Source organism: Hemiscyllium ocellatum (assembly GCF_020745735.1).
Source record: "Hemiscyllium ocellatum isolate sHemOce1 chromosome 27 unlocalized genomic scaffold, sHemOce1.pat.X.cur. SUPER_27_unloc_2, whole genome shotgun sequence".
NCBI classification, from domain to species: domain Eukaryota; kingdom Metazoa; phylum Chordata; class Chondrichthyes; order Orectolobiformes; family Hemiscylliidae; genus Hemiscyllium; species Hemiscyllium ocellatum.
The window spans coordinates 1-21,904 of record NW_026867487.1 but is presented as its reverse complement, the minus strand read 5'-3'; the positions used below and the strand labels follow the sequence as shown (position 1 = coordinate 21,904).

The following is a 21,904-nucleotide window of genomic DNA, read 5'->3' as shown; positions in this document are numbered from 1 at the left end:
AAGAGGATAGTCAGAGTATCCACAGGGTGGAAATGTCAAAGATTAGGGACATAGCGTTAAGATAGGAGGTGGAAAGTTCAAAGGAGATGTGCGAGGAAAGTTTTCAACACTTAAGATCATATGTATCCGGAATGCATTGCTCCTGAAGATGGAAACTTTAAGTGCGTTGTGCGAGGCAATTTTTCAACACTCAAGATAGCAGGTGCCTGGAATGCATTGTCACTGGAAGTGGAATGAACAGGTATGATAGCAACATTTTAAAGGCACTTAGATAAAGTGAAGAGGCAGAGAATACGTGGATGAAGACCAAATCAAGGCAGATGGGATTATTTTAGAATAACATCATGGCCAGCACTGATATGTTGACTGAAAAGCTTGTTATATGCTCTGATTTCTATGTTGCATGTTGTGATCATATCATCCTACGACGTGAGAACTCAATGGTTTTATTCTGTGATTAGTTCACATCCTTTGCTCCCTGCTCCTGATTAATGTGATTTCCCCTTTGTGCATCTGCCCATGGCAGTTATTTTCAGGTATTATACATGCTCCATATCTCGATTGTATGCCTGTTCACGTGTCTGTCCAAATGTCTCGAAAACGTTGCTATCATGTCAACTTCTATCAGTTCCTGTGAACATTCCAGACAGTCACTGACATCTGTGACTTGTGCACTGTGCGGTAGAGCCGTGGTTAATGTTGTCGAATGCAGAGATTGAGGGTTTCAGGGACACTGTTCTGTGATATTTGCATCTCAGGTTGACGGGTGGCTAAGAAGGCATTTCGAGCACTTGCCTTTATTGCCCATACCATTGAGTCTACGATAAGGACGTCTTTTTTAGGTTGTACAGGATGTTGGTTAGGCCACTTCTGGCGCACTATGCATAGTTCTGGTTGGCCTGTAACAGGAAAAATAGTATTAAGTTACAGAAGGTTGAGAAAGTATTTATCTGCATGTACCAGTACTGGAGGGTTTCAGGTATAAGGAGGGGCTGTATCAGATGGAATCTTCTTCACTCCAACCAAGAGATTGAGGGGTGACCTTGTCGAGATTAATAAAATAACGTGGCATCCTTAGATTAAACAGAAAAGAACATTGTCTGAAGGGTACGGGAGTTCAAAATTATTGGGCAAGTTTTTAATTTGCAAGGAGACAGATTTAACAAGGACGTTGCAGATTCAGGTACAGTTGTACCAGTTAAATGACGTTTAGAGGGATATAGGCCAAATGCAGGTTTGGAGAGCAGTTCAGTTTGTGAAACTTTGTCGGTATGATGGAGATAGACCGAAGGGTCTACTTCTGTTCTGTATGTCTCTACCTTCATTAAACAGTCCCGCTTCACCTTAAACTTATGTCCCCTAATATTTGACATTCTCACGCTGCAAGGTAAATAAAAATATTCAGCTATCCAGCTTATCCATGCCTCTGCTAACTTGATATACTTCTGCCAGATTTCCCATCAGCTTCCGACACTCCCATGAAAACAATGTTAGTTTGTGCAACGCTTTTTCTGGCAAATGAATTCTAATTCACCAACATCCTAGTGAGCGTCTTTTGCAATCTTTCCAAAGCTTCCACATTCTTGGTATATCATGTGACAACCAGAACTGAACATAATGCTCCATATGCGACCGAACTTAACGCTTTATGCAGTTGCAGTTTGACTTGACAACTTTTATACGCAGTACTCCGACTCATCCAGGACGCTCTCTTCACCACTTAATCCACTTGTGTTGTCGCTTTCAGGAATGTATGACGTTGGCCCGAGATCCCTTGCATATCAGTGCTCAGACGGGTCTTGCCATTTACTGCATGCTTTCTTCTTGCATTTGGCCTCCGAAAATGCATCACTTCACATTTGTGCAGAGTAAACTCCATTTTCCACTTCTCTGCTTAAGATTCCGAATGACCTGAATCCTGTTATATCCTTGAACAACCGTCATTACAGATCCATAACTTCACCAATTGTATTGTCATCTGCGAACCTATTAATCAAACCACCGTAATTTCCGGTCAAATCAGTTATATTCACATTTTAAAGGACCTAGCACCGATATGGAAGAATTAATTCTGCAACAGAAGGAAAATATGATTGGAAAACGTAGGTACTTGTTTTTGCCACGCGCGTACACGACAGCCCGAAGGGAACTCGGTTTGTGCAATGGACGTCAATGACTCCAAGATGCGACTGTCCTTCCATTGAGAAGGATGCTAAGAGATCTGGTGGAGATTTTCCAAACAATGAGAATGTTGGACAGAGGAGATGAGAGACAAACTATACGTTATAATGCATTTGTCACGAACTAGACTGCATAGGTTTGAGTGATGAGAAAACGAAGAAACTGAGAAGTGACGTATTTTTAATTCTGCAGGGTGATGTTAGGATATGGAGGGCACAGCCTGGAAATCTGGGGAAGGCCCATTTAAAGTTTTCATTTCAAAGAGCATGTAAAGTATATTTTTATAATTGCACTATACAATAAAGTTCACGTTGGATATTGCCAGTTTTGATCATGGTAATTTGAAGCACCAATACAGACACGGTTGGCCGAACAGCGCCTTTCCACACTGTAGCAACATTGTGATTCAGTGATTCTCTGATAAACAGATTCTCTTCAAATGTACAGGGTCATTCTTCAACCCCAGTGCACGTTTCTTCGAACTAACTGGACTTTAAACAGATTAATTCTGACATGCTGTAAATGTTCTCTTATAAGTTTGTGTTAGTGTGCCAAGATTAATGGAAATCTGCATCGCGATTCAGAATTTAACGGCTTGACATTTTTACAGATCCCCAGTTGTGGTGAGCCTCGTCCAGAGACGAGCTTGCCCTGATGAAATACTCAATGGGATTATTTGGAGCCTCAATTCTTATTCCGAATTTACTGCCTTCTCCATCTGAATGTTTTAATTTTCAAGAAGAAGTTGACTACAGGGCTTGAGCACAGAATTTACCACGGTAGCAGATGTTTCCTGTTGATTCGACAGAACCCCAAGACGCACACTGACAGTTCTGCGGTTTTGCAGACAGACAAACTTTTTTTAAAATACATTGAGCCTTCCATAAATCTTGCCAAATTTCACGTTATGGTCTGCTGTAAGACATGCTTCTGCGTGTTTTCTAACAGCATGTTGTGGCTCGTCTGTACACTTCATTGTTTGGGAGTCTCCTGATACCAGTCCGTGTGTCTGTGTATTTTGCTTCTTTCTGAGAGATCAGATTTCTTCAGATCGTTGGCAAGTTGCCCTCTATCGGAACACAACCCACATTTGATGTGAAATTCTACAGCACACTTGTGAGTCATGGCTCAGGCGCTGTCTCACAGACAAATAGGGCAAAACAGCACATGTTAAACCGGAAATTGTTGATAAAGTGAACTAATGTAGGCAAAAACGCTAATCTGCACCGTGTTTCGTATCCATGGAAACACAATCAAATTCCTGATGGGTTTGGAGTTCGGTTCAGAAAGCACAGCAGAAACTTGGGGCAATTATGATTTCAATATTTAGATTCCATTCACTGTTATTCAGAACTGGAGAGAGCCGGATAATGCTGCCTTATGTGCAGTTGGTCTAAGATGCACGAGGGAAAGAGTTGTGGGGAGGAAGCTGAAAAACCACAGAAACAAATCTTATATTTCTGAAGGAGCGATGTGGATTCTAAATCGTTATTAATGATAAGTGTGACATTCAGGAAGTCATTGATCGGAGCACCTACATTTTTTTCCAAAACACTTGTATATATTCCGTATAACATGGCCTTAACACTCATCATTCATAACGTCATTGATCATAAACTTCCATGGATAGAAAAAAAAACACTTCCAAAACTTTCTTTGTCTTCTGTGATCACTCCAATTTTGTATCACGCATTATGTGATGTACGGTTCCACAAGAAGTGGTCAACTGCGAAAGGGTAATTGGACACATTGACTGGTATTTCAATGTCTCTCTGCTAGTAATGTCCACAAACAGTGCGGAAAATGGACCACATGAGTTCCGACGTAAACCACATGGCAAATCCAACAAGGTCAAATATTGTCTCAACCGCATACCCTCCGTCAGCAATAGTATGGTTGAAGGGGTCATCCACAGTGCTGTCAAACACGAACCGCATGGCAATAAACTGTACACTGATTCCCAGTCTGAGTTCCACCAGAGCCACTTGGCTCTTAATCAAACATCCGGAATGCTGGAAAACTCAGCATATCTCTCTGCATCTGTGGAGAGAGAAACAGAGGGATTGACAAGTCCCCAAAGAGCGGACTGGGTGCAGCTCCAACAAAACTCAAGAAGCTTGACAGCATCCAGAACAAAGCAGCCCGAGTGACAAGGACCACACGCACAAACATCCACCACCCACACTCAGTAACAGCATGGTGTACTCTTTTCATAAAAAAAAACACCAAGGTTTCTCAGAAAGCCGTTAACATACTCACGACAACTTCCACCCAGAGAATAAGGCCAGCAGATATTTGGGAAAGTACCCTTCCATGGCAATCATCATCCTTTTTAAATACATTTAAGTCGTCAATGGACAAGCACATGGACGTCCATGAATAGTGTAGCTTAGATGGACTTCAAATTGGTGTGACAGATAGGTGCAATATCGCGGGCCCAAGGGTCTGTACTGCGCTTTAATATGATATGTTTTATATCCTGCCTTGAAAATATGTCGCTATTCCTTCTTTGTCATGGGGTCAAAATTCTGGAAATTTCCTCCCTCATGGCATTGTCAGTCTGACTGCAGCAAATAGACTGCAAAGTTTCAAGAAGGCAGCTCATTATCAACTTCCCCAGAGGAAAGTAGTGATGGGTAATAAATGCTAACCAAGGCAGCGATGCCCATGTCGCATGTTTGAATTTTAAACAGCAATGTGAAGTTGGCTGCAGGGAAATCGTTTGAGGTGCAGTTCGTGATTTGCATTCCATTCCACAGCTGAACACACCAAAATATCTAAATTATCTCCATAACTGGTCCTCATATTCCAAAGTACAAGGAAACATTTGTTCGAGCTCCACTTTGGCCTGCATTTGTGGCTAATCTTCTGCTCCACCTGTTTCAATGGAACTCTTGCCAGAATGACACGACCTTCAATATCGATTCACGTGGAGAAATGCTTTTAAATTTTCAAATTCCATGTTTTATGTTCATGAAGTCAGAATTCACACGACACCAAATTATAGTGCGTAGGTTCATTTGAAATCACATATATTTGGAGAGCTGCTACTTCATCAGGTGACTTCATGGTGATCTGAGCATGAACTCATTTCCAATCGACGCCCTGTCTCAGTTTTTTTTTGTTTCGGTCTGTCTACGTCTACCTCTGTCTTTCTCTCTCTCTCTCTCTGTCTCTCGGACGAAAGCAGCCTGATCGGTCACTGGATCTCGACCTTTTCCCATTAAATTCCACTGACTTCACGCTGGCAGGGGAACTATGCATTTGTTCTTGAATGTACTCAATGACAATCCAATCTTTTTGAGAATTCCACTCTTACACTACCCTGTGAGTGATGAAATCTCAGCCACCCTTACCGGAATTGTGCACCCATGTCCCAAGATCATGACCCCTTTCCCTGGATATTCTGAAACGGGTTAAACATCAAGCCCTCATCGTGTTTTTCAAGGCCGATCGAAATATTTACGTTTCAATGAGATCCTCACCAAGGAATATGAGCCCAATGAATCCAATGTTTCCTTACTGGACACATCTGCACTGCCAGAAATCAGTCTGGAAGATTTCACTGCCACCATTCCAACGCAATGCACTGTACCTTAGGCAAGGCATTCTCACCCGCACGCAATAATTTAAGGGTCTCTGCAATGTCTTGTACAATCACTGTGGAAAGATTTCTTTACACTTGGACTGAACCCCTTGTTCAAAGAAGGTCAAATTAGCACTTACGTTTCTATCTTTTACTTGTTCCCTTGCTTCCAATTACGGATGTACCGGGTCACCACCTCTCTTTGTTCGTCATCACGAACATACTGTTAAATGTCTTTCTTTAAAACTCTGGTCTTCTGTCCTCTCCAATTTTCCCTTCAATGTCATTAATCTTACACTCATTCAAATTGGACTGCATCTTTCATGTATTTGCTCAGTGGCCCAACTCATCCTGTAAGCATTGAAGCGCCTTCTCATCATCAAACATTGCAATATCACCTTTGATCATTCTCAGCCAAAATAACTGAAGTGTGTTATGAATACCTCAGGTCCCTCCGTCGATTATCCACACGCTCCATTGGTCACCTCCTTTCACTGAAAATGCACTATTTTTCCTGCCTATGAACCCATTCTTTGTCCTGGCAAGTATATTTCCTCCAATAACTTGTACTTCAATTTTGAACGCAAGTCTATTATGTTGGATCTTCATATAGATCTTCCAAAATCCGTGAACACTACGTGGATCAAGTTATCCAATTTTCGTATAATAGTTACCCACTCAAAATTCGTAGCGTTCTCAAACACGATTTCCATCCCAGGCATCATGACAATTTTTTTCTGATCGACAGTGCTTATGGTAGAGGCCCGAGTACTGCATTAATCACGACAGCCTGTACATTGTGGTTTCCCCCTTCCTCAAATTTAGAACAGTTAGTTCACATTTTGCATCCCTAAACTGCCAGAATTGTGTTTTGATTTTTCAGAATGTGCAAAAATTTGCATTGTATTAGGGCGAAACATGATTAGATTAAATTACTTACAGTGTGGAAATAGGCCCTTTGGCCCAACAAGTCCACACCGACCGACAAAGCGCAACCTATCCATACCCCTAACCTAACACTACAGGCAATTTAGCATGGCCAATTCAACTCACCCGCACATCTTTGGACTGTGGGAGGAAACCGGAGGAAACCCATGCAGACACGGGGAGAACGTGAAAACTCCACACAGTCAGTCGCCTGAGGCGGAAATTGAACCCAGGTCCCTGGCACTGTGAGGCAGCAGTGCTAACCACTGTGCCACCATGCCGCCCTGCAGGGATTGAATCTATCGCCATTTCATTTAGTCCCAATAAATTCAGTTGACCAGGCCCCTCCGCCACATTCCCAAAGAAGGCCTTATGTCCAAAACGTCAATTCTTCTGCACCACGAATGCGGCCTGACAGCTGTGCTTTGCCTGCACCAAACGTTTCGACTTTGTACTACAAAATCTGCAGTCCGCATTTTCTAAAATGAATTGACCAATCTATGTACATTGATGTACACTGTGTGTACTCACAGAGTTGGAAGTGCGTGGAGCGCACTGTTTGCAACAGTAGTACACACGCCAATATTTTGGGCATTTAAATGGTCATTGGATGGATGTGTGCATGAAAATGAAATACTGTAGCATAGATATTTTTCCACAGATCAGCGCAACGTCGAGGGCCGAAGGGCCTGCATTATGCTGCATTATTCTATGTTCTGCACTCTGTAGGTTTAAAGTCACAGTTGACACGATGTGAGGGCCCGTGCATTTGAAAGGTGAGGGATATCAAATGGAAATCTGATATTTGCCAAATTTGAAAGATTGTGCAATGTTGCAGTATTACACCGTATCCGTCCCATAGGAGCTGACAATGATAGGAGGAAAATCAACGTAATTTGAAATTTGAGCAGAAGTTTCAGAGGAAGAAAAAAAAGAAAAACAATCATTTCCTCTCGCAAATAAGTTGCTGAACACATTCGACCAAATGATAATGATTAGTCAAATATTGTTAGGTATACTGAGAAAGATGAGTGAAGCAGTTTGTCAAAAGACAAATAGAAATCAAGATCTGTGATTAGAAGACGATAAGATCCTTGGGGAGCTACTTAAGAATTTTTTTAAAGTTGGTTCAATGATTAAACACTTTTTATATCATGGAAAAGTGGAACTAAAAACAAAGGCAAATATTTGAAGAAGATGTTAAGTCGGACAGCATCAGTGGGCCCAAAACGCGAGGTAATATTTTGAATACAATGTGACTGTACCGGAGAATGACAGTTTTCCACACTGAGGACAGAGGGTGAGGAGGAGAGACAGGAAAAGATGATCAGAGTGCTCAGAGAATAAGACAACAGGCCTCTAATTATAGGAAAGGGTAGAATTAAGTCTCAGAATAGGTTCTGTTGATTGGGGGCGACGAGGTGAATGTTGCTCAGCTCTGCTGAGACCAATGCTGACAGGAGACGGATAGACAAAGGAGGAAAGGGGTGACTTGTAATCCAGAGAAAGGATAGATTTTTTGCTCTGAAGTTGTTGGAGTCCATTTTGAATCCTGATGAGTGTACAGTGCAGAAGTGGAAATTGAGCTGTTCCTGCAGCTGCTCGAGGAGATGTTGAGATGCACAGCGTCTTCAATGAATCCGCAACCACTAACCTCCTATGGTAGTGTGATTATATGATATGGATTCTGGTGTGAGGACTCGCTTCCAGTCAAAATCTTTAACGTCATTGATCTCTCAAGATGAGCTGCACTTTGGAAACCGGTGTCTTTGTGCCCATTAATGGTCACATCATTTCTCATTGGTGTAGAAGGCAGTGCTCAGTTCACAGTCCGCACACATCACAATCTATTGGTTGTTGGAAAGAAACACGGGCCTCTGTACCAGCCGTGTGAAGGAACTAACACTGACAGAAATCGAGGAGTTAATTGATACATTAACTGCTGCTCAGTATCTGTGAAACAGCACTCAGCTAATGTTCAGATTTGATCTGGTACCACCAGCTGGGACGATGTTTGTAACCCTCCTGAACTTACTTCTTCTGCAGCTATTGAACTGTGAGTTATGGTTTACTGAATACATTCTCTTACCCATTCATGGGCCAATAATTAGTGACATATATGTGGCAACAATAATATAATGGTCAGCCTGCGAGAGATAGAATATGGACATTATATAGAATAAAAAGTATTTTGTCTTCATTTCTCTATGACTGTTCCTGTGGTGTCAGAGATCCCCAACCTCCACCCTCCCCTCCTCCCTTAAACTTCCAATCGTTGCATGTATTCGTAGCTTCTGTACAGCTGACAGAGTTGAAGACCTACTCACACAATTCGAGTGTGTTTGGAAACCATGTCTGTCTCTGGTTTAACATTGTGTGTAGCCGGGAAAACTGCTGAACGCTATCTAACTAATTTATTAGTCAATATTTGGGAGAATGTAAAATAGAAGCTATGTATTTTGAATTTCTAGAAACTTGATATGCCACTGATTTTAGTCAGTATTTCTTCACTTTACATTCCAATACTTTCTCGATAGTGATGCATTTATACAGCTCCGTTCACATGCTCAGTGAAACAAAGGAGCTTTGATACATTTTGTTGGTGAGACACTCCTGTAATTTTGGAATCATGGCAGGCGATTTGTTCCGAGAGAACTGTTGGAATAATTGCTGTGATAAAGGACCCAGTTAGCTGTTCATCTGCGAATAATTGAAGGGTCACTTCACACAAAACTATAACACTGCTTTCTGTCAACAAATGTTGCGAGATCTGCGAAGGTATTCCAGAAATTTCTCATTTGTTTCTGATTTCCAGCATCCACTGTTCCTTGATGTTCTTTTTTCAGCCAGTTTTCTTATTCACTGAATTTGATCGAATGATTGTCACTGCCCAGTTCAATATCAATAGCTCTTCTTTCTGTACCAGACAGTGGTTAAAGTTCAGTCTTTACCTAATGATTTTTTAAAGAAATCTTTGTTCATAGTATAGCTGTGCATGCATGCCTAGTCCCTAGTCCCTAGATTTGGAACGGGTCACTTCTGTACAGTAGTCAAAAGGTGTGGTGCTGGAAAAGCACATCAGGTCAGGCAGCATTTGAGGAGCAAGATAGTCGACGGTTCTACCATAAACTCTTCATCAGGAAAAAATCTCATTTTCCAAACGTCGACTGTCCTGCTCCTCCGACGCTGCTTGTTTCGCTGTGCTTTTCCAGCACCACCCTTTACAACTCTGCTCTCCAACATCTGCAGTCCTGACTTGCTCCTAATTGTATACTGTATTACTGAAAAAACAAACATTGGAGTTTGACTCTATTCAACAAAGACACGAAAAGCATCTCTTACTTGGACTTGACTGTATTTATATGTATTTGAAGCATCGCAATGGTCCGTAAACTGAATGGACCAGAAATTTACATTCATCAGGAACACCTCAGACAGTTGCCTATCCATTGTGCCTTGTCGGCAGCTGCCAGCAGATTTAATGCATCCCTCAGCACGTAGCACTGGACCTTGGAAAGTGTCAATCTGAAACACTCAGTCGGGGCCAAATGTTTGATCTGGAAGACCACAAACTATCGTGGAAACCAAAGTGCAATTTTCAGCGAGTTGGTGGTGCTCCAGGTTCAGTCAATGTTTGTCTCGATCTGTGTGACGGGGAACCGACCGGAGAGCACTGAGCCCTAAGTCCCGAGCTGCTTGAGATGAAACACGACAGAAACCACTGCATCTTTCTCCGTGTTTGACCAATTCGCTTTCTCTCTCAGGGGTAAGACTGCTGCATATTAAGGCAAGGTTGAGCATAACATTGTTTTGCTGGCAGTGAGATTTGCTTAGATTTTAATTTATTTTAAACACGTTGCCACATCTTCTGGTGTGAGCTGTGCCAAACTTAGTTTTAGAGAAGATCTGAACAGAAGTATCGAGGCAATTTACGCATCTTGTCTATCTTTGACTTTTCTTGTTCCCAGTGCTATCACTTCAGGCAAGCAAAGAAAGAAGCAACTTTCAGTCTTCTCAAGAAAATCTGAACAGCTGGAACGGTTCTCTGTTACATTTGTGTGCACTGGATTCTGTGATAATAGTGAACTCTGTGTCAGTAAAACAACCATCAATGCTCTGTCTACTGTTGATTAAACTCATGCACACATGGACAATTCTCTCAGAATATTCCAATACTCTGCATAACCATGGTGTGATAGTATTTGCAGACCTATGTTACTTGAAATCATGTGCCCTGCATTCAATGAACCTTTTGCCTAATTTGTTCTTGAGTGATGAATGTGTTCGGGGACGATTAAACTTAGGAAATTAAACTTATGACGCTTTTTTCTATGTTTTTTTACAAAAACATGGCTCGGCCAGCATGACTGAAAATCCAACCTTGCGGTGTTGATCTAAGTTCATGATCCACTTGATCCATTGAGGATAGGTTCTTCAAAATACATGAAGACGAGGATTACAGAATCTTCATCAAGCATTAGTCAGGAAACAACGGTGTCATTCAATCAGGATGGGGACCTATAAGTCCGGTACTGCAATTTTCTGTGTGGCTGTTTAGATGGTGAGCCAGCAGTTTTGTTAGATTGTGTGAAGGAGCTTAGTTGAATTGTTGGAGTTAACTTTGATGGTGTCAGTTCAAAACAGAACGTTGGTGATGAATGCTTTAAGTTGTTAAGATAATCTAAAGTTTGTACATATAGTTAATTTGCGACGGGTGCCACCAGCCTTTCAAAGTATGGTGTACTTTATTGCAGCAATGTAAGGTGCGATCATTCTTTCACAATTCTAGCTTGTTTATTGAACAATGAGGGAAACACATGGAATATGACCGGTTCAACTTACATAAACCAGTTCAAAATTCACCTCTTACCAAAGTAATGAATATCTGACTTCTTAATCCACTGTTGTTATTTTTACAATTCTTTATTTGTCAAGAACAAATAATTGGGAGAATTACTTTCAGGCAACATTTTTCAATGATACATTTTCTCCTTCACTGAGACTTGAATTCTTTATTTTCAACTTCATTCCACCACTCGGGTATAAGGCAAAATCTAATCGATTCTTTTATGCCATCAACGAGCGAAATCATATCAAATGGGAGTTGAACATTTTGCTTAGTTTCTAAGTTTAGTGATTAATATACGTTCGCTGTCAATTCTCATTCAAAAATCACAACTATTCCCCATTTTTGTTGGTGTCAATACTTTTATTCCTTTGGATATCCCACCTCGTTTTACAATTAATTGAATTACGATATTTCAGTCAACTTGAGATTATTTTTTGAAATCTAAATAAATGCTAAAAACAAGTTACAAAACGATGTTCATGTCCGTCGTGTGTAGTTGCAACAGACTGGAAATCAACTTGCTATCTCGCTAGATATCGTGTTTCTGCTTGCAGTAGTTAGCAATCTGTGTTGGTGAAATAGTGTACTAGCACTGGGGAAGGAGCAGAGAGTGTTCACAGCATTGATTCCGGAGATGAGTGGGTTCACTTATGAGGAGCGATTGAGACGATCAGAATTGCACTTCATGGAATTTAGAAGAATTAGGAGGGAGTCTTATAGAAAAACATAAAATTGCAAAGGGAATAGATATGACTGAAATATGGAGGTTGTTCCCACTGGGGTGTAGGGCGTGGGGGGGTGGGTGGTTGGGAATGGAAAGTACCAGAACCGTTATATTGCGATTCTGTGGAATTCCCTGCACCGTGAAACAGTTGTCTCAGAATTGTAGGATGTGGTTACATCAAAGATAGATGAAGTTTTGCAAAGAATAGGAATTAATGGCTGTGTTGAAAAGTCGGGACAGTGTAACTGAATCCAAGAAAAGATCAGCAATGATCGCATTGAAAGTGGAGCAGGATTGAGGTGGCAAGATACATAGTCCTACTTCGTTTTCTTAGATTTATGTGCTCTTATATCGGAGTGAAATGTGCAGTACACTGTCATTGCATTGACTGTCACCTTATTCCACATTGCAAATTATGTCTTCCACACTGTTGCAAGAGAAATATAGCGTAGATATTAAATTTTGCAAAACTAGTTCAAATGGCCACAGCAGTTACAAATCAACCAAGATTATTCCATAATTACACACTGTCTCAAATCGCAAACACTGGTGCTTCTGCAGCCTGGGTTTGCATCAGTTCTCCCATCAGCTCGGGTGTTCATTATGATGCCACTGGTCTGACGTGGATTTGTTGTTTTCCAAAACTGTCCGGTTAGTGAGGAACATCAAATGTCTAATATATCGCATTAAATGTAACAGCCTATCTTGTACACCCTTATGCAGTGCTTCGAAAGATTTTCAGAGTTGTATATATCTCCTTCGTTCTACGAGACCAACAGAGCTCTTGAATGTTCGAGTATATTGACATGTATATAACACTGTACAAAGTAATAGATTCAATTTCTCACTAATATATCAATTATAGAAACGCAAATGGGACAGAACAGGTGATATGATGAGTGGTTCAAGTAAGTATGATGAAGTACAGGTTCAGAAAGGGCAAAGCTGTAGGGTTTTATTGGATAAATGAGGGCAATATCCCAGTAAATGCATCAGGCTGCAATGTACTGTTTTCGATTTTTGATGTTCGTTTTCTCCCACTGAGTACGATACAAAAAATTGAAGCAACAAAGATTGAACATTAAATTGTAGCAATATTGCACACGCATCTTAAGGAGGTAAAACGATCAGTTACATCGGTGAATGCAAGGGATAGGAGACGTTGTGTAGCAGGGATTCAATCAATCAGAGTGAGTTACCATCTGTTAACATATTGACAGATGGCCGGTGTTGTCCGATTGCCTGAAAGTAGAAATGAAATTATCCCGAGAACCAAAGCAAAGAATTTGAGCTGTTTAGAATTTTCAAAAGTTGCAAGGTAAAGAATTCGCAGGAAACTAAAAATCAACAAAAGTTGTCTTACTTTGGAAGAAATTCTACATTAACTAAAATTGGACATAGGTTTGAATTCATTTTTCAGCTTGGGAGAGGAACAAAATATATAATTAATGAACATCATTAACGGGGCAAGTTCAGTAAACTCCTGATCATTTTCTTAAGAAAAGTACAATACTGTTCATCACCATCCTGTCCCCACTGCAGAAGACCATGTGTAAAATAAGAAATTTTAACTTCATTAAAATTGGACAAACGTTTGATTTCCTTTTTCAGCTTGGGAGATGAACAAAATATATCATTAATGAACATCATTAACAGGCAAGTTCAGTAAACTCCTAATCATTTTCTCCAAAAAAGTCCAATACATGTTCCTCACCATCCTGTCCCCAGTGCAGAAGCCCGTGGGTAAAAGATATTGACAACGACAATTTTTGGGTAATAAGGAAAGGTAATGGAACAAATTCAGCAGTTAGCACAAAGAGGTTCCCAACGACACCTGGAGCGCATGATCTCCTTCTTTTGTTCTGAGAAGTGGTTTGTAGCCAGTTATATATTCAACTGTTTATTTCGATCCATCATAAAGCCTTATGTTCTGGAATTGGTGGAAAGTAGATTTCCTGCTGGATATTGTCGATGACTTAATCTCGTGATGTTGCCGCCATGTAAATAGGGGAAGAGGATAAAGCCGAATTTTAAAGATGGCAAATACAGCACTTCAAAAAAAGGACATGCTTTCGGCACTTAGTTGCTGACTAAGCATTGTTAGTCAAGGTTTATTTCAGCAATGCTAATCGAATTAATATCTAAACTCCTGAAATCTTTGGAAGGGGGGACCTTGCTTTGGTAACTGGAGAGCATTACTGCTATCTACGTGGATCATCACGATGTTGAGTAAGTCGGCAGTGCACTAACAAACAGAAAAGTCAGTGGGTTGGCAGTGTGCCTCTCTGTGTGGAAACAATTCAGGTAAATTTAGAAGAAAAATGACAATATTTGATCCCTGCCGTAAACATATTACCTGTGTTGTCGGTATTGCATGAAAAGAGGATGTTAAATTTCCAACTATCATACACTTATAGAGTCATATCACGAAGACAGACCCTTCCGAATAATATGTTCCATGCCGACCAAAATGTCTGCCCACGCTCACTCCATTTCCCTACACGCTGCCCATGTCCTTCTAAACCTTTTCTATTCAAACATTTCTCCAAATGCCTTTAAAATGTTATTTACATATCTGTCACAACCATTTCCACCAGCAACTCATTCCATGTGCGAATCATACTCACTTGAACAACTTTATTTCGCAAAGAAATGATAATTATTGTCTGCAGCTGTTGCATCTGTTTTGTTTATTCTTCGTCATTGCGTTGATTGTTAACACTTTAATTCCCATCTCTCTATTTCAGGCAGTCTCGTCGATACCCAGGCCAACAGTGCAGGTAATTGCATGTTTTTTTTCCAGGGATTTGAATTCCTATATTCTGATGTTTCTGCTCAAATACAAAGTGGTGGTGATAACAGCATCTGTTAATGCTCACTCGTTAATCAGTTGTCTGTTCATAACAGAAAGGGTGGTGGTTGCATTACTTCTTAAGGTCTCTCATTTTAGGATTCCTGGGGGTAGGAGGGTATAAAGGAAGCGGTTCCAATGCACACTGCCATTCTCAGACAGAAAGACAATACATGGAGGTACTATGATAATTCATCTGCACACACAGTGCTGCAGTCGGCAATGTATAGAAACGATTTCACTCGCTATTGCGCAGTGACATCATTCTCACATGACCATACATCCCACAATATTTCGGCCTGTGAGAGACGGAAGTACGTTTCAGTTTCAGATATTCTCAGGGTGGATCAGTTGTGGTTATTCGCCATTCAGCGCGCCCACATCCCATGAATGAATAAGACGAACCTTCTCATGGAAACATTTGCCTGATCCACTTCGTGAGTGAGCATTTTTTAAAAAAAGTGATCTTTGCCTTTCACCATCTACAATACACATCCTAAGTTATATTGCGACAGTGTGTATTTTTGCCCTGACCTCACTCCCATTGCATTGTGCGCGTGGAATACTGGCTGCAATATAGAGCTTACACAATTGCGCATTGCTCACTATGATTAACATTTCGATATTTTCCAGAGATGGTGAGGCTCAGACTTGAGAATGGGGGCAGTCCTTGCGCTGGCCAAGGGGAGATTCACTACAAGGGGCAGTGGGGAACGGTGTATGGTGATGAATGGGACCTGCCAGATGCTGCAGTTGTGTGTCGGGAGCTGGACTGTGGCACCGTGATCTCTGCCCCGGGCGGGGCTCACTTTGGACAAGGATCCGGACCCATTGTGACCTCGGATGTGGAGTGCAACGGGACCGAGCGCGCTCTGAAGGAGTGTCAATCAGAGGAATGGGATCACCACCTCTGGTCACACCACAATGATGCTGGCGTCATCTGTTCAGGTAAAAACCTGCTGTCGTTTCTGCGTGGTATTATCAAATTCCGGGGCTGTGTGCAAACAGAAAAGGGTATGATAACTGTCCAATACATATTAACATCAAAATGACAGAATCACTGATTTATTCGTTATCGTTACTTAAACTATTGAATACTTGAAGGTAATGGGAGAGGTAAGTACCTGTTACCGTTTCCACTCCGGTGAAGGGGCAGGACAGGTGTCCATTGTGATGTCACTTAAAGCCACATTGAGAGAGCTGCACCGCTGGAACTATCAGAATTACAAATCAATGTTTAATGATATTCAACATTGTGTTGGATGGCACAATCACTTTGTATCGTTTATTTACTGACTGGAAGTCACGTTAACTCAAACAGCTGAGGGTCAGGATTCTGGGGAATGAACATGAATGGGGTCGACAGGGCGACAAAGCCACACAGATTGATGGAACAACTTTTATCCGACTGTGCCAGATCTGCTATTAATCAAATGAATGTTCATCATTCAATAATCTGAGTTCGTATTGTTTGAACGTTTTTCTGATTCAATGCTTTTCTATTCAGGCCACTTCAATCCGAGGTTGGTCCAAGGAAGTTCTCAATGTTTCGGGAGACTGGAGGTCCAGTTTGTTGACACATGGAAAACAATGTGTGGTCTTGACTGGGATTTGAAAACCGCCAATGTGGTCTGTGCGCAGCTTGATTGTGGAGTGGCCGTGTCTATTTCAAGCTCTGCTCATTCTGGAGGCAGTACCGTGCTCATGGGTTCTGAGGTTTTTAAATGTATGGGCAATGAGACTCAGCTGAAAAAGTGCCCTCGGTCTTCAGACACTCACCAGGATTGCAGAGAACACAACAACGTTACCCTGAAATGTTCTGGTGAGTATGGATGTAATGAGAAAAAAAAGATTAATGTTTGTTAAAGTGGTGGTGCTGGCATTGGCGGCATTGCTCTAAAAGTGTCAAATCTAAACTAATCCTCCTGGCTTCCCGTACTGCCATGCACGAATTGTAATGTGGTAAAATAAGCACACAAGTATTGGGAATTAAGATGCTTCGAAATCTTTATAATTGTATTGATGAGATTTCAGCGAGTTTGCAAACTGTCTGCAACCACCATATTTTATTGTTTTAATTGTCTAAAAAACGATCATTGACGATAACATTAAGCACTGGTCAATGTAGATATATACAATGAATATCAAACAATTAGATTTCTGACAAGCCAATAGATTTTCTTGAGGAGTCCCTGACCCGCAAAGATTTTTTGGACGCCTTTTTTATATCTAAACTGTTTGAAATAAGTGTACATCAATTTTTTTAGACAATTACACCAGGACGAATTTCTGGCTCACAATGACTTACCATCTGAAATCTATCAACTTTCTCATATATTTAACCATCTTATTCTGGATTTGTTAGGGGAGCCAAAGGTGGTCCAGCTGATTCCCTGATCTTTGACGTTTGTTTGAGTTTATCTTGCCTTCATGCCATTGTGGGTTTGACAATAGTGTCTATACTATCACTGTCTAATTTACTGTCATTCCAATGTGCATGACACTTTTCCCCGCAAACCTTAACATTTTTGCCAAGTAGTTTTCTGAGGACCAGCTAACGGGAGTATTTTTTCAACCTGCCTTCTTCCAGTAGTCATCTTCCCATCTGCCTGCATTTGTTACATCGCCTTCATTTCAAGACCATCTACGACCTGTCCAATATATTCGTGTCAAAAGTAGAAGCATGTTCATACATGTATTTGAGTATTGCTCGCCTTCACCTCCTCAAGGACCAAGCCACCCTTTGTAAATTATGTGTTGTACCTGCTGGAATGCAATGCTTTTCTATTGGCTGAAAGACAACTGGATAACAATCACCATAATGTCTCCAATTCACTCCATTTGCAAACTTAAATTTAAGTTGCATTCCTAGCTACTCAGCCACATATACTGTTAAATTCAGCGTGACAGCTCATGGAGCACTCAGCTCATCTGTTTAACTGCACTTCATCAATAAGTGAATAATGAAAAAGGTAAAAATCTGAAAGCATGTGCTGCACGTCATCTTCCAAGTTGCCTAAACGTACCCCCTCACATATTTTGCAAGAGGATTTATATGCTGCTTGTCTGTGCACTGTATGGCCTTCTAAAGTTGGTATCTGCCATAATTAGTAGTTTCACCTTCTCGATATCTGCCACTATGAGCTAGTTTTTAACTGTCATCCTGTTGCTTAATGCAAACTTGCAAAAAACACAAACCCACAGCATCTAATTGCGTTCCATACTATGCCACATGACTTTTAATGATCTCTCCTTTCTGATATTCAATTGCCAAATTGTGTTATTCAACTTTCTCACATATAGTTAAATGGTTGAGGTGTAAAACATACACATGAAGCAGAGAGGAGCACAAGATTAGGGAAAGAAGATGAGTGGAGTCTGAGGTAAGATGAAAGGAGATCGATTGGCCTGGACTGCAGCAACCCTGATGTGGATCGGTTTGCTCAGTTGTCCGAATAGCTGGGTTGTGATGCATGGCAATACTAACCGCTTTATTCCATTACCCCCATAATCCGAAATTGCCATGGAGCTCCTAACCTTATCAGCTCTCTTCTCACCGGACGAATGGAGGTCATCAGGTTAAATCATCACCAGTCTCCTTTCTCTCGTGGGAGAGCAGCCATCAAATCAACCCAGATCAGGGAGCATGGGAAAAGTCACAAGTCTGTAGGCATCAACTGCATGCATCATTAATACTTTTCAAAAATGTTAGCATTTAACTAGGTGGAGCAATCGATTGAAAGAGAAAAGACATGCTTTCTGTTAGAGGAGTTGCTACTGAGTAAAGTTCTCACATTTCAAAAATCTATAATCCACCTTCTTTTGTCACAAGCGTTTGGGACATTCAATCTCCCTTTCAAATAGCGACTGTCAATTTTTATTTTTCTCAGAATGCTTTTTTTGTAATTCCCTTCAAAAGAATTTGTGCAGAATGGGATTCTCATTTTCGTCAAGAGGCAACTATAGTTTTTCAATGTTTGGTCAAGTTAGGCTTTATGGATGAAGACAGCAGGGGCAGAGAGTGAAATGAAACAGAGAACACGCCCTCCCATCGAAGACCTTATTCAATGTTCATTTGTTGAAGGGGTACATGCATTCTCATGCTCCCGACTGTCTAACTAAAAGGAAAAGAGCATTTCTGCAGATGATGTAATTGCCGGGTAGAATAACCAAAAATGTCCAATATTAAATGGATACCGGGAGTGTGGCATTATGTTGCAAAACTGATTGTTAACATGAAAAGAATTCCTTAATTCGGAACAATGCAGGAAATAGGGAAATTCATTTTCAGGTGCAGCTCGTTTCATGCATTACAATGTCTCACACCGTGATGCTTCAGTTCTTTTTTGTGAATTGAAAGGCTTCACTTCCAAAATGAACACGGGGAAAGATGAAAAAAACTCTTGAGAGAAATCAGAGTCAACTTTACGAGTCCAGTAATCCTTATTCAGAACCGTTCTCCATTATCACATTTTAGTTAAATATCATTGCATTGTCCATTGTAGAGTGTGGAGAGAAGACAAGTCCACACTTGGAATAATGTGTTCAGTTCTGGTCGCCGATTATAAGAAAGATGTTAAAGCTTTAGAGAAGGTCCTGAGGTGTTTTACAAGCAAGTTGCTAGTACTAGAGAGTATGTCTTACGAAGAAAGGTTGAGGAGGCTAGGGCTTTTTCCCATGGAAGCCAAGAAGGATGAGATGGAAATTGATAGAGGTGGACAAGATGATGAAAGGCATAGATAGAGTGGATAGCCAGAGACCTTTCTCCATGGCACGAATGCCTATTCCGAGGGAGCATAAGTTTAAGGTGATTGGAGAAAGGTTTAGTGGAGTTGTCAGAGTCGGCTCTTTACACAGAAGTGGTGGATGCGTGGAATACACTGCCGGCAGTGCTACTACAGTCAAATATATTGGGGATATTTAAGCGACTCTTGGATAGGCACATGGCAGTTAGTACATTGAAGGGCATGAAGGGTAGTCTGATTTTAAAATAGGATAAAAGGCTGGCACAACATCGAGGAGTGAAAGTCCTGCACTGTGCTGTTCAGTTGAGTGTTGTATGTTCTATGTTGTTGTGCCATCGTGTACGCATGAAGTTGACTGAGGACGAAGGAAGTTATTGGGAAATCCTTTCCAATTTGGTCAGCATATCATTGGGAAATTATGTCTTTCTATACCCTCATTTTGTTTTAAATGGAAATAGATGTTGGAAAGAACCACCATTAAACTACCAGCAAATCGTTACAGATACACCTTTCCAAGTCTAATATCTTGTACTGAAATGTGCGAGCAAGGGGATAGTTTTATTTTTTTTACATTTGGCCAGAGTGGGAATGCAAACAATGAATGCACTCAGTTTCCAGTAAGGCTACGTTGAGGGAATTCCTTTTGGATAGAAATATCCGAACATATTGGCAGCAGATCAGGAGTTTGCTACATCAGAACAATCATGTCAACAAATGTGAGTTTGGCCGAATTGAGGAAAATCATCACAAAAGTTGCCTGTGACAATACCTAATCAATTAGGAATGGTGGATGGAGAGTAGGCAGGAAGCACTTCAATTCACTACTTCGAGGCTCCCATCAGCCCACTTCCCAAAATCCATCGTGGCCTGTTTACACTTCACTTCATTTCACTCTTGCTCCATATCAACAGTACGTATTCCTCCATATCTCTCTCAAATGTTTGGAAAAGAAAGGCGATGGTAAAAATGAAACTGTCTGAAAAGCTATCGGATAAGCCATGACAAAATAGTTCTTTCTTTAAATGGTACATTTACTTGTGATTGTTAATTCTTGAACGTTTCAATTCAGTTTAACCGTTGTCATGAATACATTTCGTGTTGCAGATGAAAATTGGTGGCCAAGACTGGTGAATGGGGGAAGTCGCTGTGATGGCCGAGTTGAGGTTTATTACAATGGAAGCTGGGGCAGAGTGGAGGACACCCTCTGGGATCTGAATGATTCCCACGTGGTTTGCACACAGCTGGGATGCGGTCATGCCTTAGAAACTTATAAGTCTTCACAGTACGAGGAAAGTGATAGCCGTCCGTGGGTGTATGATATCCAGTGTCATGGACAGGAATCTCAGCTCCGGGATTGTAGGATCTCAGGCCCATTGAATTCATCTGTCACCAACAGTAGTGGCGTAGTCATCCTCTGTTCAGGTAAGAAGACGCTACACAGAAAGACTTGCTCAGAACTATCAAAACAAATGTCTTCATGGTTCAATGCTGCGTCTACCAACGGGATAATTTTCATCTAGATGCCTTGCTATTTCTTCTTTGAAAATAAACTCAAGCATATTCCATGCTACAGAAGTTCAGCTAACCGGTCTATGTTTCCCCATCTTCCATCTCCCGCCCTTTTTAAACAGTGGCGTCACATTCACTGTTTTCCAATCTGCTGTAACCGCCCCAGAGCCCATTCAATTTTGTCAAATTACAATAAATGTATTTGCTATATCCACAATATCTCTTTTAGTATACTGGAATGCACTCCATCAGGGCCAGGAGACTTCTGTACCCTGAAATCCTTTCGCATCCTCAACACTATCTCTAACGTAGTACTGATTGTTTCCTAACTTGTTTCCTAACTTCGCCTCTTTCTCATTCAGTGGCATGTCATTTGTGTCATCCACTGTGAAAACTGAGACAAAATACCAACTCAATCCCTCCGCCATTTCGTTATACATTCCATGACTAAACACCCCTTCTCAACCCCAAAAGTACCCATTTTCAATTTAGCGACTCCTTTTTGTAATATCTATTTAAAGAAACATTTGCA

At 41.0% G+C, this 21,904-nt stretch overlaps 1 protein-coding gene across 1 annotated transcript in view; it reads left to right on the top strand.

The window, feature by feature from the left end:
• Positions 1 to 21,285, top strand: part of LOC132807713 (deleted in malignant brain tumors 1 protein-like) — a gene marked incomplete at its 3' end in the record, with an annotated part of 95,581 nt that extends 74,296 nt beyond the window's left edge. The window contains exons 10-13 of the mRNA XM_060821745.1: positions 15,015 to 15,047; positions 15,752 to 16,066; positions 16,626 to 16,940; positions 20,968 to 21,285. Of these exons, the coding sequence (XP_060677728.1) occupies positions 15,015 to 15,047; positions 15,752 to 16,066; positions 16,626 to 16,940; positions 20,968 to 21,285 (981 nt within the window). The remainder of the gene's footprint in view (positions 1 to 15,014; positions 15,048 to 15,751; positions 16,067 to 16,625; positions 16,941 to 20,967) is intronic.
• Between the last annotated feature and the right edge of the window lie 619 nt (positions 21,286 to 21,904).